The sequence below is a fragment of the Caretta caretta genome, chromosome 3, assembly GCF_965140235.1.
Source record: "Caretta caretta isolate rCarCar2 chromosome 3, rCarCar1.hap1, whole genome shotgun sequence".
Lineage (NCBI taxonomy): Eukaryota > Metazoa > Chordata > Testudines > Cheloniidae > Caretta > Caretta caretta.
Window position 1 is genome coordinate 126,139,697 of NC_134208.1, and position 19,301 is coordinate 126,158,997.

The 19,301-nt window shown below is 40.9% G+C and overlaps 1 protein-coding gene across 3 annotated transcripts in view; it reads right to left on the minus strand.

Annotated features, from left to right (window-relative positions):
- The window catches only part of PDE10A (phosphodiesterase 10A), a 568,598-nt gene that overhangs the window by 90,649 nt on the left and 458,648 nt on the right, over positions 1-19,301 (minus strand). For all 3 annotated transcript variants that reach the window (XM_048844032.2, XM_048844031.2, XM_075126851.1), the window contains exon 4: positions 1,141-1,261. In XM_048844032.2, the coding sequence (XP_048699989.1) occupies positions 1,141-1,261 (121 nt within the window). The remainder of the gene's footprint in view (positions 1-1,140; positions 1,262-19,301) is intronic.

Below are 19,301 nucleotides of genomic sequence, written 5' to 3' on the forward strand. Positions count from 1 at the left end.
CATTACAGGAAAGAAGAGCATTGTAAGTTAAGGAAAGAAAACCTACTCTCTAGTCTACTAGGAGTATGGAAGGATGTGCTGCCTTTGTCTCTCCTCCAGCCCTCATTTGCTCTCTAACATAAACCACTACTGACCAGCTAGGATGAAGTTGAATCAGAACCCTCAGGGGTTCTCAAACTTCATTGCACCACGACCCCCTTCTGGCAACCAAAATTACTACATGACCCCTGGAGAGGGGGCCAAAGCCTAAGCCTGCCCATGCCCCTCTGCCAGGAAGTGGTGCTCAGGATTAGGCTTTGGCTCCAGACCCCAGGAAGTCTAACGCCAGCCCTGGCAACCCCATTAAAATGGGGTCCTGACCCACTTTGGGGTCCTCACCCACAGTTTGAGAACCACTGCATTAAAGTGACGGTAAACAAATACAGTCTATTTGAAATACAATACACATAAAAGAGAAGAACCAGCTTCATGTTACAAAGTGTCAAGAGTGGTAGGGGTATGGGGGAAAGGTTGTAAAACAACTATTTGCAAAGTATGTGAGGCAAACAAGCCTGAAGAGATGCTTTCAATGCAAATCTGTCTGTTCTCACGTTGGTTAAAATTTGGGGCAAGGGGAGGTGATGGAAGCTTTACATTTTTACCGGAAACGTGTTTCACTTTTATTCTTGGACAATATTCTGTTTCACAAAGAGGCACCTGTATCACATCAAAAAGTGCTATAACTCTATAGAGTTTTAATTTATCTTCTAGGAAAACACACATCCAAATCACCTCACTTTTGTTAAAGGAGCAGTCAAGATTTGCAATAATATTGCTGATAGCTAATTCCACAACTTTCCAAAGCAATCTGTCAGGCAGCACCAAAACCAGAATAATCTACCAAGTGGTTTGCTTTGCAGCGGGCCCTGATCCTGCAACTGGACTCACAGCTGGGTGGACCCTTGCCCCAAGCTGTAGTTCCACTGACATCAGTGGGGCTCCATACCAAGGCAAGGGCTACTTGGCGTGGATGTAGTTGCAGGATGGTGTACCAAGCACGTACAGTTATTCTGTAATAACAATATTTATTTAATAGCTTAAGTAATGCACAGAGTACCAAGACAAGGCTTCAAATAAAGGGCATCAAATCCTCTTCCTTACCTATTTTAATGATGCTGCTCAGTTCATATAAGAGAAGTTGGTTGTCTCCGCCTGTATCCAACCGTTGTTCTATGTAGCTGTTCAGTTCGTACACCACTCCTTGCATATTTGTATCCTGGTACTATTGACCCAAAGAGGAAAAACCCAGTTTAGAACAAACATATTCTACAACTTGAAAAAAGCGTTCTCAACATACGTATAGAAAAATACACAGTGGAGGTAATGTATCTAATCAATCCTCAATTGTCCCCCTAACCCAATTGCCTGAATATTCACGCCATGGCCATGTGATATGAATTAGCATTCCATGCTGTAGCCAGCTAGTCAATTGTTCAAAACTCAACTATCTTTAGTAATTTTGTATCATCTGGCTTCAGAGGGGTAGCCGTGTTAGTCTGGATCTGTAAAAGCGGCAAAGAGTCCTGTGGCACCTTATAGACCAACAGATGTATCGGAGCATGAGCTTTCGTGGGTGAATACATCTGACGAAGTGGGTGTTCACCCACGAAAGCTCATGCTCCAATACGTCTGTTAGTCTACAAGGTGCCACAGGACTCTTTGCCGCTTGCATCATCTGCAAATTTTGCCACCTCACTGTTTACCCCTTTTTCCAGATCATTTATGAATAAGTTGAATAGGACTGGTCCCAGAATAGATCCCTGGGGGATACCACTATTTACCTCTCTCCATTCTGAAAACTGACCATTTATTTGTTTTCTATCTTTTACCCAGTTACCAATCCATGAGAGCACCTTCCCTCTTATCCCGTGGCAGCTTACTTTGCATAAGAGCCTTTGGTGAGGGACCTTGTCAAAGGCTTTCTGAAAATCTAAGTACACTATACCCACTGGATCCCCTTGGTGTACATGCTTGTTGACCCCTCAGAGAATTCTAATAGATTGGTGAGACATAATTTCCCTTTACTAAAACCATGTTGACTCTTCCTCAACAAATTATGTTCATCTGGTTCTTTTGGGTGTGTAGGCACATTTGACCAACCATACTTATTGATGGATTCAACACACAGCTTACCCCAGGCATCCCAGACTATGGTGTGCTGTTGTTTCTGCTATTGCTTTCTTGCATAGATTTCTATTTGTATAATTCCCTCCACACTTTCTGCCACAAATACAGAACATATGACCCTATACATCTGAGAGTCATTTGGTTTCCTCATTTCAAAACAAGTAAATGCTTGCTGAGTGAATAGCATTAATTCCCAACAGCCTTATTTAAACTGAACTTTTGTCATCAACGGAACTGAATACTGACCAAAAATGCTGATGGGAGAACAACTCATTGTTTGACCCATAACCTCTTCTTAACGACCTTAATACTGTGTCCACCTATTGTTCCAATAGACATGTACAACTGCATGATACCTGGCAGCTCAGATATCCTCCTTGAGGTTAAGGTTGTTTTTAAATTACATAATTTTTTAAATTATTTTTATTACAAACATTCCTGAAACAATATTAGGTGACAGTGGATGTGTGTGTTTACATTTTGGAAGAGAGCGTGGTGCTTACCAAAAAGAACATCTACTAACATTTTTTTAGAGGAGCACACAGTGCAAGTAAGGTGCTTGGCAAGCTGCGTCCACATACTGAACCTGGTTCTCCACTGCCTTGCCCCTTGTGTAGTCATTTACAAGGGAGTACAATCAGAATGGTGGTATTCTACATATAACTTAGCACTCACTTTGCACAGGCACAAGTAACTACACAAAGAGCAAGGCAATGAAGAATGAGGTCTGGTGTTGCCAGCATACATGAGCCCAGATCTGCAAACTCATGTTGCCACAGTCTGGGTTTCTCTAAAACCAGGACTGTAAATCATGAAAAATTGCACATTGGATTTGTTATGTAGAAAAATGTCCTCAAAGGACTTGGGGGTGACCAAACTCATTTTCACCTGTGACCTACAGTAATCAGGATTTGAAGCTAAATCTTCAAAGGTTAAGGCTTATATTTTAACCCGCTCCATCATCTACATCAATCTATCAGCATAGGATCATAACCCTTTACTCAACTTTCACATAACTCAGAACTATGTATACATTCTAATTATGCAATTAACTATGTGAATAAACGATGTCACCTTTGTAACGTGTTAGCAAACATTTAATAAATCTAAGGAGACTGAAGTTCCTGCACACATTTGTGCAACTGTGAAAATGCTAGCTGCATAACAAGAGTATTAATTTGTAACATGGCAGATTTCCATCCTGAGATTATCTGGATTTGACAACCGGCAAGATGAGCAGAATTTGTTTAGAATCATAATCAAGTCATTTTATAAGAGGCTGATGAGGTCTAAGACAAGTGGAAAATAAAAAGCTAAATCAATCACTATGACTTTGGACCTGTACTGGTTTCATTTTATAACACAGACTAGCACATATTTTGTACAGGTTTGGCAAAATAAAATCTAAACTGATCCCAGCTGATGAAAGAAATTCCTCAAACAATTCAACCTTCAGCAGGAAAAAAAAAGGCATGCAAATATGGTTATTTGCCATCACATAACTATGAAAATATTTAAACTGTAACAGGAGTCCTGAAGGTTAAAAATTACCAACAATACTCAAAACTAACTAACCCCTTCCTCTGCCTACTCAACACTTTGTGTATCAAACTGATGACCCTACCAATATTTTGGGGCTTTTAATTGGGAAATCTAAATTTCAATGTCACTAAACTAAGGCAGCATTAATCTATTTTAATTAACTCTATCAGTGCCAGTGATAAAACTGCATCCTACTGACATGTTAATTGTACTGATCACCTAAATCATAGTACCATAAAATGGGATAATAATTTGAAGGACAAATCACTTTGTAAACATCCATGATTAAAGAACTTTTTGCAGAGCTTTTTCAGAAATACTTCTAGCACCTGTTTATCTTTAGAACATACCAGTAAAGCGCAACAGCTGACAAGAAATCAACAATGAAAAATAATTGGAAGAATACTGCTAGATTTTCTATCTAAACAAAAGGACGCACACTTTTTTTAGAAAGCTGCACAAAAATTACAATGATCGCTGAGTCCATGCAGAGATATTGTGACTTCAGAAAGAGTCAGATGGATGTGAGTCATTCAATATGAAGAATTAAGTAATCAAAAGGTAAAGTGTATGTAACATTAAATGAAACATGAATAAGTATGAAGAACTAAAGTGACAGATTAATCTGCATGCCTTGCTGCTTATAAGGTAACTGTGCCAGGAACATTATTCCTCTTGCTATTGGGGGCGGGGGGGGGAGGGGAGAGGGAACTCAACAAAAAAACGACTGATATAATCTGCTGTAACAGAAAGGCTATGGTAATAGGAATCAATGTCAGTAAATACAAAGTTAAAAATCAGGTTTCAGAGTAAGAGAGTAATGCATCCCATGAAGTGAGCTGTAGCTCACGAAAGCTTATGCTCAAATAAATTGGTTAGTCTCTAAGGTGCCACAAGTACTCCGAAAGTTAAAAATCAGTAGCAGACATGTGCCTATCTTAGTGTTTTCTATAGTTTCTTACAGTGTTTGCAGAGTTCCTGTGGCAAAATATTAACAACAAAATTGATATTATAGTAATTATTATTATTATTTTCTCCCCCCAAATCAGTGATTCCCAGCCTGTGAGGTACAGCCCTGTCCTTTTATGTGATCTCAGTTATTCAGCAGAATTCACTTTGCAGTGCATGAAATTACTTACAGGATTTTAAAAACTAGGACTGTAGCTTCCCTTTGATGTGCGAGAAGGGAGTGCCAGACGCATTTTGGGACTATAGAAGGATTGGAACTCAGAAACCTCTCTGGATAAGGTGAAGAGAGGTGAGGAAGCCACAAAACATGATGGAGGAAGGAGAGGCAGTAAGAAAGATCACAAGCTTTAAAACAACATTGCTTGAGACATTTAAGAAATGAACTGGCCAGAGCACTAGAAAATATTTATGATGGATTTGGAGCTACTCTGTAATAACCTTAGGGTGACCAGACAGCAAGTATGAAAATCGGGAAGGAGTGGAGGATAATAGGCATTTATATAAGACACAGCCCCGAATAATAGGACTCTCCCTATAAGAGTGGGACATCGGGCCATCCTAAATAATGTACGAATATCATATATTCTAACCATTTGACTGTTGTAAGGGGGGAGGCTGTTTACTGTATGAATACAAAGGGTTAATTCAGGTAGGGGCCAGCTGCAAATATGCAGAATAAAGGACAACAGATTCAAATAGCAACCCATTTACTCACAATTCAGGGAGAATATTTGACCTATTCACTTTAATGTCCTATATCCAACCCGCTATGGAGATCAAGGGACCAGTTTGTCATGGGGTGATCTCAGTTTGTAAACATAAGAAAACCAAAAAGCCTGGGAGTCTAAGACAAAGGGCTCCTGGGGGGATAAAAGTGCCATTCTTGAGGGAGCGGGGAGTGGGTGTTGGGAGTTGCTGATGAGAAGCAGGTTCTCATTGGGTACGTCTACACTGGAAAACAAACAAACCTGCAGCACCATGCCCCACAGCCTGGGTCTGCAGACTCAGGCTTGCACTACACCACTAAAAATAGTGGTTTAGTTGTTCCCACCGGGCTGGAGCTTCGGTTCTGAGACACGACCCCCATCACCAGGTTTCAGAGCCGGAGCAGGAACCTCCACATTACTGTTTTTAGCACTGTAGCATGAGCTGGTCTATGGACCCAGGCTCTCTGGCTCACTGCTGTGGGTTTTTTGTTTGGTACTATTTTTTTTTACAGTATAGACTGTGAAGGGGCAAGGCCAGATGGCTATAGAAAAGTAGTGGGAGATAGATATATTACCTCCAGGCTAAACAAATGCCTGGTACCAGGATAAGTGAAATGGCAGCTGCTCCAGGTTAATTAAGACACCTGGGGCCAATTAAGAACTTTCCAGAAGGCAGGGAGAATGCTAGGTTGATTGGGACACCTGAAGCCAATCAGGGCTGGCTGAAACTAGTTAAAAGCCTCTCAGCCAGTCAGGTGGGTAGGCATGTCAGGAGCTGTGGGAGGAAGTTGCGCTGTTGGAGAGACTGAGTAGTACACACCATATCAGGCACAAGGAAGGAGGCCGTGAGGTAAGGTGAAGTGGAGCTTGAGGAAGTGAGGGCTGCTGTGTGAGAAGTAGCCCAGGGAATTGTACATGTCATGTTTCTAAAAGGTCAGCTACCATAGTCAGCGGGGGAGCCGCCCACCCGAACCCCAGGGCTCCATGTGGGCTGGCAGCCTGAGCCCCAGGGAGAACGGCGCTGGGCAGTTGGGGCTGGCAGCCTGAGCCCCAGCAGTCAGCGGGACCTGCAGCCCAAGCTCAGTGGAGCTCAGTTGACCAGGGCAGTGAATGGGGTCCAGCAACAGGAGCCTCACAGAGTGCGGAGGAAATTTAAACTTAAAACCCTGGAAATATTCATTTTTAGGAGGGGGTTCACGAGATTTCACAATTTAGCGAAGGGTTCACAGGCTGTTAAAGTTTGGGAACCACTGCTCTAGGTCCTCATATCCAGGCTATTTCCAAGTCTTGTAAATTCTTTTTGCATAACATTGACACATTCTACATAACATCCATTCTTTCTGCCTTTCCTATCCATCCACGAGAACTGTAGTCCAAACTGTCATAAATATCATGCCTCAATTATTGTAATATCCCTTTTGCTGGCCTGAAGATATGCAGTCTTGCCCTATTGATATCCATTTGGTATACTGATGCAAAGATCATTTTCCAAGTGTGTTGCTTTGCCTTACCATACTGACTATATTGTTTCCTTATAGTACCAAGTCAGTCTGTCTGTATACATCTGTTGTCTCTTGGCTTAACCTTAGAGAATAAGCTCTTTGGGATCAAGGCTGTCTTTTTGTTCTGTTTTTGTACAGCACCTAGCACAATGGTGTCCTGATCCATGACCAGAGCTTCTAGGTAATACAATAATACAAATAATTAATATAATAATAATAATAGATGGATGTGTTGTGGAGAAGAGGTAGTCTCAGCCTCTTAAGCCCTGTAAAGGTTTTCCATGGCTAACTTGTTGGCTGAGGAATAATAATGATAAAAATCAGTTTGAAGACAAAGCAAATTACCACCTCAAATGCACTTTCCATAGGTGACAGAGGATGAAGCAACATAGATCACTTGTGGGAAAGAGGAAAGACATTTCCATGCAACCAGTCCAGTCAGCATTATGTGAAGAGAGAAAAAGAAGCAGAGAGGAGTAGAAAATACCCATTTATAGAAATTTATACACTTATTTGAGTGAGAAGGATTTAGTTCTCATTTGACACACAAAGTGATTACCTATATATGAAAAAATAATGTACTTTATTCCATAAATGATAAAAGATGGCACTAGGTTCCTTACAGATAGAATTTATACATTTAGATTACACAAACCAAAGTAAAATATGCTGACGGCATCTAAGAGCCAATTTTCCCATCAATTTCTTTTCCCAATCATCCCTGTGATGGGGTGGGGATCCCCATCCAGTGCGGGGTGAGTACACCACACCACTCGAGCGCCTGTTTCTTCAGAGTAGGACGCCTGATGGACCTACACTGATAAGATCAGCAATAAGGCCTAATATTCAGAGTCAGTGGAGAATCTCTGGTTCGCAGGGTCAAGGCTTAGCGGTCTGAGTTTATAGGGGGTCTCTGATTCACAGGGTCTCGAGGCCTAGTGGCTGGAGTCAATAGTGGTTCCCTGGTTCACAGGGTAGGCAGACCTAGTGGCCAGAGTTCATCAGGAGTCCCTGGGCTGCTGGGTTGGTAGGCCTAGCGGCCAGAGTCCATGAGGAGTCCCTGGATGGCAGAGTAGGCAGGCCTAATGGCCAGAGCCAATGAGGGGTCCCTGATTCACAGGGTAGTGGGCCACTCCCAGGGGGAGGGTGGCAGCCTAGGGTAGGCGGACCTGGGTCCTCCCTACTCCACCGGGTCCCAGCCCAGCGCCCTCGTAGTGGCAGAGGGTTCCACCAAGGAGGTCAGCAGGGATCCAACTGCAACACGCTGCTTATGTCTAGGACTATGGCTAGTCCCCCCCAGGCTACTTCCTACTGTGGTTCTGGTGGCAGTAGTTGGGGCATCTTCAGGTTGCTCGGCAGGGGCTGTTCCTGGCGTCTCCAACCCCTCTTGAGTATCAGTGGGTGCCTGGGCGTCAGCCAGGGCCTCAGCGTTTTGGGCTTCTGCGGGGTGGATTGGTAGCTGCTCCCCAGCGAGGCCCTGTATGCTATATCCTTCCCCTCTGGTGGTCAGCCCCAACTGAACTGGGCTGTCTGCCTTTATACTGCCACTGCACCTGGAGCATGCCCAGTAGGACCATGGGGGCATGGCTTCCTCAGCCACCAAGGAAGAGTTAACCCCTGTCCAGTGTCGGGTGAGTACACCCTGTCACAATCCCACAGAAAATGATGACCAAAGTTCCTTTAAAGACTATGCATAGTGTAATTATGTGATGTTTGTTCATATACAAATGCATTACAAAATGTCATGTCAATGTTTTTCCTACTAGCAGCAGCCAGCACAAGCTTTCATTACTTTAACAACAAGATCCTTAGCACTGAAACAGAGAACCATCAATGGAAAAACTAAGCCATCATTTTAAAGGTGAACTGAAAAATAAATCAATACAGGTTATTTGTTACAGTCTGGAGAGCTAGAATAATATTTTGTCTGGATGCAAATAAAAACAATATGATCCTCAGTGTAGTCAGGATTGAGGAATGCTGATGGTGTTACATAGGGAAGTTTGCAATGCCACTGCTGTGCTATATCTGTTTTGTAGATAATTATAAGATTTCAGCTCCCACAGCTACAATCCTGCACCTTTCACTATTGCTATATTATTCAATAATTTTTAAAAAATTAAAGATAATAAAATGATTTGATGTATTGTGTTAAAATACATTAGCTGCCTTTCTTTTGAAGTAGCATTTGGTCTTATGAAAAAAGAAAGACAATTAGGAGGTGAAGGTGTACTGCATGAATTTATTGGGCTCTCTCTACATAAGATTCACTGTCTACACCATCATCTTTCTTCATGGCAGAATATTACAGGCTGTTGATCTATTGTATCATAAAAAAATCAAGATATATAGTTTAAAGAATCATATGACCATTGGCTTATTTGTCCACATAACTACCTTTCTCCTAATTTGCTTCTAATACAAAAATGCATTCTCTTCTCCAATCTTCCTTTGTGGCCTACTTTTAAAAAATACTAGAAAAGAAACACTGGTGTAAAATAATTTTCTCAACCTCAGCCTAACGGGTACTTTCAAAGAGCTGCCAGGTTTTGCAGTGCTTGGCTGCACTAATAGCTAGATCCTTCATATATGCAAATTGATATTCCCATTTCCAATCATGAGTTACAGTGACATATCTTAGCTATCGTGCAATGATACTGCGAAAACAGTTAAACCACACCTGTGAAGAACTGAAATATGGGACACAGTTTCATGCCCCCCAAAATTATGGAAGGTCATGAAATTCCATTAAGACAAAAGTTTGATTTTTGAGGGCAGAAGCACTGAGCGGTGGGATATCATATACTTGGCTTCAAAAATAAAAGTATAGAGAAACACAACAATAGGCTTAAAGTATCCACCTGGCTTTCAAAGCAGTAGAGATGTTGAAGACAGGAAACAAAGAAATCTCCTTGATCCAAAAATCAAGGGTTGGCTTGTGTGAGCAGTTTTGTTTAAGCGTGGACACTGGAAAGCATGATGCTATAAAAAGCTGGCTCTGCTGTGATTAATTGTAATGCTTGTATATAGCCTGAGAGCAAACTGCTGCTACATGTATTTGTCTGACGTCTATTCTTCTTGTTTTGACTGAAGAGGACATGGGTTATAACTTGTTCAGTAAATAAAGCTTAACTTTGCAGCACCATGCTATGCACAGGTATTTATGAATTGTTTGTTCACACATCAAATGCTGCTCATGACAAAATCAAAGGAGGGAAAAATGTGAAATAACAGCTGGCAGGACATGCCCTATTATTAAGTTGAAGGACGCAAAACAGCTCTAGTACTACACAGAGAGCGCTCACAGTTTTTGAAGGCATACATTTTCCAGCTTGTTTATACAGTTGATTTTCAGGCCTGATCTTAGAGAGAGAGAGAGAACACTGCCTTCTGAACATCAACTTCTTGCCGCATAGTCACTGATCGCTGGCATCCAATCCCAGAGACTTTCCTCCAACTTTTCATCCACTGGTACATGTCAATATTGAGACAGATTCCCTCAATGCAAACATTAAATTAAACATAATTTATAATGGAGTGAAGGAGGCATTGACTGGACTATAAAGACAGAACACTTTGATTATGCAGAACAGAAAAGACAGACCCATTTTATAAAATCTGATATTCACTGCAAGTGTTACGAAGACCATACTACCTTAGTTATACCACTTATCCAGACAACAGCATTGTGAAAAACATTTAATGAAGTCCATTAACCTTTATATTTTAATTTGGCAGGTCTGGATATTGCAATTTATTTAAATTTGCCTTGATAAATTGCACATTCCCTGTTAATATAGCTATGCTGATGCCTCACCTGTAAAACACTCCAAAAGACATTCCAAAAGAAATCATGAAAAAATTAAAAATATGGTCCAACCTTTTTCCATCTCCATTCTGCTTATCTGCCCCTTTCCCTAGTCTCTTACTACTACCAACAGTATCCATAAGCCTCTTTCTCCATTCCAACGTCATAAAATGCAACCATCTTCCTCTGATAACACTGAATGTTGTACTATCTTCTGAAGGATATATATACTGCTCCTGGGGGAATTCTATGCCACTGCGCATGCGCAGAGTTCATGTCCCTTACAGATTTCTTTGTTTCCCTGCAGAAAAATGACTTTCTGACAGGGAAGCAAAGGAAGCCACAAGAGCGGTCATGTGACTCTCCCCAGGAGTATATTTTGGGTGCCAAGGGCAGCCGGCAGAGAGATAAATCACTGTGGGGAAGGGGGCAGGACTGTGGAAGACCCAGCTGGTGGCTTCTACCCTGCGCTGGGCTAAGTTCCTAGTCCCAGCTGGGCTGGGGAGGACAGGACTTCCTCTTTCCCTGCACAGCATCTAGGGCCAAGTCAGACATCCCCAGATTTCTCCCCATGCTGCAGGAAGCTTTGCAAGCTCACTACTCCCTGGCTTCTTGCCTCCATCACTCCTCAGCTGCAGGGGGAGGGATCACTGTACGGGAAGCTGCTCCCTCTTTCGACCAACCCTCATACTCAGATCCTCATGCCCCCACACCTAGAATCCCTCCCCCACACACGGACCATGCTGACAAGTCATATGCACCCGGATCCCCATCCCACTGAGCCCCAACCAGGTGCACCTGGATCCCCACCCCACTGAGCCCCCACTCCCCCCAGCATTTGGATCCACCACACCCAGACCCCCCTGCCAAGCTCTATCCCCACCCCCGCCAAACCTACCCCCGCTGAGTTCCAACCACTTTAACCTGGGCCCCCCTACAGCATCCCATTACTGATGCACCCAGAACCCCACAACAAACCCTTGTGCATCCAGATCCCCCCTGCCCCCAGGTCCCCCACTTAGCTGCCTGCACCCAGATTGCCCCCCCACATAACCCTCTCAACCCACACCAGGATCCCCCCACACGAAGTTCCTCCACACTTAGATCCTGCTGGGCTGAGCCTGCCTGGCCATACCTGGTGCACCTGGCACAGAGGGGGCAGGGCCCTGGGGTATTTCTGGGGCAAGCCCGGTCCCTGCCCTATGTCAGGGTTGAGTCCAGCCTTACTGCTGAGTCCATTTCCCAGGGGGAGCTGCAGAGTGATCTCCCACCTCTGTGCAGCCAGTGGCCTGTGCTCCCCAATGCCATGCTGGAGCCTCCACATTTAGTACACAAATAAAATTTGCAGAATTTTAAAATATTGTGCACAGAATTTTTTTTTTTGGTGGTAGAATGCCCTCAAGAGTAATACATATATATCTGATGTCCTAACCCTTTTCTTTTAACTTTTCATTACACCATTCATTTTTGGTTGTGAAAAAGTTTAAATCCTATGATCAATAAAAAAACGGTGTGAAGAATGAATAATCAACTTGCTGTGGCAGGGAAATATGGAAGGGATTTAAATGGGACAGAGAAGTCATGCAATTATTACAATTATTTACTGAAAAGATACTGATTCTGTAACTTTCAGTGGCATATTATGCGAGGGTGTTACCTGGTGCCAAGGCAGCTGCCAAAAGCTCTAAGTCCAAAAACGGGAAAGGAGAGGATTAAGTGTTATTGCCATTTCCAAGAATAAAGTACTGTAAATCAGTTAGTCATTTGCTAGGTAATAATTTCATGGTGTTTATACTGTAAACTACAGCAAAGTGAATTGCTGCTGGGATCACTACAGTTTACAAAGCAAACAGGCTTGCCAAAATGCAGCTTCACCATGGGTACTGTACAAGCCAAAGTGGAATGCAAAAGAAGCCATTATTTGAAATGAACAAGGGCTAATTTCACTGTGATTATATCAGGCACACTGAGCATTTTTGTTTAAGTTTAAGGTTCTGAGGTACAACATGGCACACAGCCACCATGGGAGAAGGAAGCAGCATACAGGACAAAATCCTCGCCATGACTTAAGCAGCAGTATTGGATATGTTAACCCCTAGCCTGCACACACATGCCAGTTCTGCACCAGACCCATCCACAACATACGTGATATCCTGTACCCTCCCCTCCCTGCACAGCTGTCTGTGATCCCAGTCTTTTTCTACCCATGGACTGGGAAAGCAGACACACAGAACCTTTCACGTAGTTGCCATAGGGGAAAGAAAGTGGTGGGAACCAGATGCATTCAGGGTGGTCAGACTGTCTGGGGTTGCTTGGAAGGCCATGTCCTTCACTTTCCAAATCACCAGAAGTTTCTCCATCCCAAGAAGTTCTGCACCCCTATGGAAGATCTCTTAACTGGTCTGTGTGTTCTATATAGTCTCACCAGTCAGTCCATTCCCCCGCGGTCTTGGATGGACACTGTACATGCTTAATGTCTCTCTAATGTTATTTCTAATGTCTAGATGAGGCAGAATTATGGACTTTACCCGTTTTGGCAGCCATAGAAGACTGACCCCTCTCCAATTCACAAATAGTGTTTTACTAATATTGTGAATGGAATGAGTCCTTACCTCAGTCTAGCACAGAACACACATATGCAAGACTAGTGCCCAAACTCACCCTTCTTCCTGTAGTAGTTCCTTTCTTAGGAGGTAAAAGAGCGATAGCACAATATGAAGCTTAACCTAAGCTATTTCCACTAGGCTGATTCTAGGTTTTCCATCCAGAACCTCTGTCCCAAGACCCTCTACCCTGATAGCCACACCCACCTCTAGTATACCTAGGAAAAGAAAAAATAAGAATAAAAGAAAAAATGACATGAAACAGAACTCCTGGACATCATTTTATAATGTGTTCAGTGACAAAAAGGTTAAAAAAGAGTGGCGTGGGGGGAACAGAAACTCAAAAACTTGAAATTTTCAGAAAAATAAATCATTGTTTCACTTTGAACCCTGCAAAATAGAAACAACTAAGCAAAACTGTCTTTCCATTTTTCAACCATTTCTGCTCAGACCTAGGGTGCAGGTAACAAGATGACATCTGCACCATAAATGAACAGGAATCAATCAGCATTTCCATACAGGTTCCCCAACATTTGTTCACAGGATGGGTCAAAAGAAGGTGCCTGCCACCCATTACAGGTACTGAAAGATATTTCACAAATGTTACAAAGTTAAAGTGATAACATGTAGAAAAAAAGTTCCTAGGTTCAAAGTTTCGTCACAGATGTTTATGAAATATTCTGGTTCTTGCATTTTTGATGGTGATAACAACTCTCTGTGATCAGAAAATCCTTGGTAGAATGATTTCCATTTTTGTGGGGGACAATATTTATATCAAGACAATCTAACATCTTTACTTGAGATTTCTGAACCCAAGTTGGTTGAAAAATTGAAAGAATTTTACTTTATTGTTTCTATTTTGCCAGGTTCTAAGTGAAACATTTTTTTTTTAATTTTAAGTTTTTGAGATTCAGTTCCCTTCACTTCCATCCTTTTAAAAACCTTTTTGCCAATGAATACAATAGAAAATAATGATGTCCAGGAGTTTTGTTTCACGTTTCATTTTTTCTTTTGCTATTTTGTGACTTTTCAAACCTTCTCCAACTTTTCAAAGATGAAAAAAGGAAAAATGAAACTAACTCTGGGACTCTAATTTTTCAATACTTTGCCACTCTGTAACTTTTGAAAAGTTGGAAGAGTTACAAAGCTTCATTTTTCCATTTTCCATTCTCACTTTTTCAAAAGTTGAGCAAATGCTGAAAAGTTACAGAATGGAAAAAAGAAAAAAAAAAGGAAAAAATGCTACACAGCACTCCATCTATTGAATTTAGTGATAGAAAGGAATTTAAAAAAAAAAAGAAAGAAAAAACTGGAAGGGGGGAACAAAAGAACACAATTCACATTTTTCAATTGCAAAAACCCCTCTCCCCAAAAATAAAAAACTATTCCTATATGAAAGTTTTTCATAACATTTTTTACTTTTGAAAGGCCATTTTTAATTGTGCAAGAGAGTACTGAAGCAAGTTCACAGCAGAACATAGGAGTCTGATGTTTCATTTTAAAGTTAGTTTTTCATGACACGTGGTGTAAAGAAAAATGATTTAGCTAGGAAAAAACAAGTAAATTTCAATTTTAGAACTTTGAATAATTTAAGGTTTTTCCATCTATGCACTCATTTTACTCTGCAATAAAATAGCTTTCATTGAGCTCTTTGCTTATATTGTAAATTGTCTGTGATCCAGACAAAAGTACTTTTTACAACATTTCCAGAAATGAAAATGTACCATTTATTGCCTTTAAAACTCCCACACAGACTTAAAACTACTTCAAAAATTGTATTTTTGCTGGGTATGGAGAACTCTACAATTATTCAAGTTTATTATTTTCAGAATTCAGTTCTTGAGCAGAGAGATATTTACAATCCAATTACATTTGAACCTGTTTTGGGTTGTTACTGAAGGTAAGCAGTGCACTACCACAGTCTAGATTATTATATACTGTTTCTTAGAGAATACAATATATGCTAACAAAGATGTCTACAACTTTATATACACACACATCCATTTGTAGTGCTGTGTATTAACCTCTGCGTGCCAGACGGAGTCCATTAAAATTATGCAGTGAACCATACTTATTTAATATACAACATATTACATACAAAGTGACTAATATTAAACGTTTGAGGAATAGGGATACCCACATTTACACCCCAAAATTCTGCACTGCACATTTGTATGCAGATAAGTTAGCTTTGTACTCAATTGGCTCCAAGATCTATACTGAAGCCTCACTGGTCTCTGACTGGAGTTTAAGGTGTTTCTTATGATTTGTACACCTATAAAAGAGTTGGGACTGGCCTATCTGAGGGATTGCCTCTCTCCCACTTCCAGCTGCAGTCATGGGAGATACCCAAGCTGGATCCCCTCACAATAAAAGAGAGGGAGAGCTGGCACAGCATTCTCTGTCAGAAATTCATGACTCTGGAAACTGTTCCCCTGCTTAGTCCTAAATAACCTGAATCTGGAGGCTTTTTGAGCATGCTGCAAAAGAAATGTGTTTGATAGGATTTTTGGAGAGGAATGAGGAAATGATTCCCAGAACAATTAAGGGGTGGAAAGGAGTTTCAGTATGTGGCTGGCTGGCTGGCTGAGTTCCTGTTGAAATGATTAATGCTGCTGGGGTTTTACTGCATTGTTAATGATGTGTTAGGGCATCTAGAGCTTTGGCATCATTTTAATTATTTTAAATCTGAACAAAATAAAGTAAATTATTAAATATCCCCTCAATTATACAATTAACAGTAGGATGAGTACACAGATAAATTAGTTTTATAGATAACCACACTATCCCCCTAATTTCAAAAGCCCTCCAGATATCTCTACCATGTAAAAGGATATGGAGGACTGACCGCAGCATAAATTTACTCAGAAATCTTTCAGTTTCTCATAAATAGCCTGCATTAGGGATTAAGGCTCAGTTACCTAACACGTCAGTCCTTTGCCTTCAGGGTTACTAATCCAAGAAACTTGGTATCAGGCTTCTCCTATACCTTCACAATTCCTTTCTTCATAGCTGTTGTGCAAAAAAGATTCACAGTGCAACCATGACACTTCAGCCTGGGTCTGTGGTCCCTTGGACAATCTTGTTTTTAATCCTCTAGTGGAGACCTCACTATATTGGTTTCAGTCTCCTTTCTTTAGCAATTACTTCTGTTAGAGTAAGTGATTTGAGATGTCTGTTGTTTGGAGAACTCTATCTTTAATTTTTTCTTCTGACTTTGCACACAAACAGAAACCAGAGTTCTATTTTTCTCTTTAATGTTTATACTCTGGACGTGAAATCAGCTTTAAAATGTCCATCTACATTGGATTAAAACAGAGAACATCAGAGACCTTATTCTTCAGGGAAAGCAAAAAAAAGCTCAAAGGCCTCCAGTACTCAGTTGCTTGATGGATCATATAAAACATATGTGTAACTTGCAAAGCATTCCATAAGAGACCTCCTAAGGGTAGCAAAATACATTCTACAAATTGTTTCCCAAAGCTTTAACCTGATATGCAATATCACCCTTTCAGGTTTAAAATTCTTTCACTGAGCACTACAAGGCTGATATTCCATCCTTGACTGATGCAGCCTATGATTCTTCCAGCTTCCCTTCATTCAAACTAAGTGAGCAAATAAAATGAAAAATTACAAAAAGTAAACAAAGAAATGTTTTAGTTCTATTTCTTTGTTCAATAATAATGCAGAAAAGGCAGAGGTAGTCAATAAATATTTCTGTTCTGTATTTGGGGAAAAAGCAGATTATATAGTCTCATCACATGCGGATAACAATACTGTTTCCATTCCACTAGTATCTCAGGAGGACGTTAAACAGAAACTACTAAAATGAGACATTTTAAAATTAGCAGGTCCATATACTTTGCATTGAATAGTTTTAAAAGAGTTTGTTGAGGAGCTTGCTGGACCATTAATATGGATTTTCAATAAGTTTTAGAGCACTGGGGAAGATCCAGAAGACTGGAATAAAGTGAACATTGTCCCAGTGTTTAAAAGTTTAAATGGGATGAACCGGGTAATTATAGGCTTGTCAGTCTGAGACTGATCTCAGACAAGATAATGGAGCAGCTTAGCTGATAATAAGGACTCTATTACTAAAGAATTAAAGAAGGGCAAAGTAATCAATGCCAATCGACATGGATTTATGAAAAGCAGATCCTTTCAAACTAACTTGATATCTTTTTTTTGGATGAGATTACAGGTTTGGTTGGTAAAGATAATAGTGCTGATGTAATATATTTAGACTTCTGTAAGGTGTTTGACTTGATACTGCACAACATTTTGATAAAAAACTAGAATATAAAATTAACATTGCACACATTAAATGAAATTAAAAAACCGGCTAAATGATAGGTCTCAAAATGTGATTGTAAATGAGCAATCATCATTGAGCAGGTGTGTTTCTAGAGGGGTCCCATGGGGATCTGTTCTTAGCCCTTCACTCTAACATTTTTATCAATGACCTGGAAGAAAACAAATTTATCACTGACAAAGATTGCAGATCACAAGCAAATAGGCTGACCAGATAACGAGTGTCAAAAATCGGGACAGGAGTTGGGGGATAATTGGTGCCTATGTGAGAAAAAGAAATCGGGACTGTCCCTATAAAATTTGGATATCTGGTCACCCTACAAGCAAACAACGTGCATTTTAATACAGCTAAATGTAGATGTACACATCTAGAAAGAGAGAAGGTAGGCCATACTTACAGGATGGCAGACTCTATCCTGGGAAGCAGTGATTCTAAAAAAGATTTGGGGGTCATGGTGGATAATCAGCTGAACATGAGCCCCAATACAACACTATGGCCAAAAGGGCTAATGTGATCCTTGGAGGTATAATGGGTTTCTTGAGTAGGAGTAGAGAGGCTACCTTTATATTTGGCACTGGTGTGACTGATGCTGGAATACTGTGTCCAGCTCTGATGTAAAAAATTCAAGAAGAAAGCTGATAAATTGAAGAGGCTTCAGAGAAGAGCCATGAGAATGTATAAAGGATTAGAAAATATGCCTTATAGTGATAGACTCGAAGAGCTCCACCTTATTTATCTTATCAAAGAGAAAGCTAAGCTGTGACTTGATTACAGTCTGTAAGTATCTACATAGGAAACAAAGATTTAATAATAGGCTCTTCAATCTATCTGAGAGAGGTATAACATGATCCAATGGCTGGAAATTGAATTTAGGACAAATTAACACTGGAATTAAGGCACAATTTTTTAGCAGTGAGAATAATAAACTATTGGAACACTTTATCAAGTGTCATGATGGATTCTCCCTCATTGCTAATTTTTAAATCAACACTGGATGTTTTTCTAAAACATATGCTCTAGGAATTATTTTGGGGAAGTTCTACTGTCTATGTTATACAGGACGTCAGACTAGATTATCACAATGGTCCCTTCTGGCCTTGGATCTTTTCCCCACCTTTTTGAAATTATATTTTTGGACTTCAGGCTGAAAAGCTTGGACACCACTGTTTTAGAGGGGAAAATATTGCCCTATATTGATGTTTCTTCCTTTCCCAGAAGGAGCAGTTAGCCACGAGTAGCTAATGGGGCTAACTTGCACCAGTAATGTCACAGCTGTGTAGTGTTACTGATGTATTGCAGGGTGCAGTAGCACCTGATGCTACTGGCAGGACTCTTGGCATACATGCTGAAACTACAGGTACTGGGGGTGCTGCCGCACCTCCTGGGTGGAAGTGACTTCCATTATATACAGGGTTTACAGTTTGGTTCAATGGCTCTCAGAACCCCAACTATAAAAACTGTTCCAGACCCCCTGCCTCTTGGGGGAGCAGAAGCTGTTCCAGCCCCTAGAAGCTACAATATATATGACTGCCACCAGGGGACTTTTGGCCCTCAGCACACAGACTGCAAGCCTCAGAGGAAGGCAGTATAAAATAGGGAATACAGGCTTCGCTGACTCTAACCCCACAGGTGCAGAATCTAGCACTCTTTGTACATTCTCTCTCAAACTCCTGAAGTTCATGCACCATATGG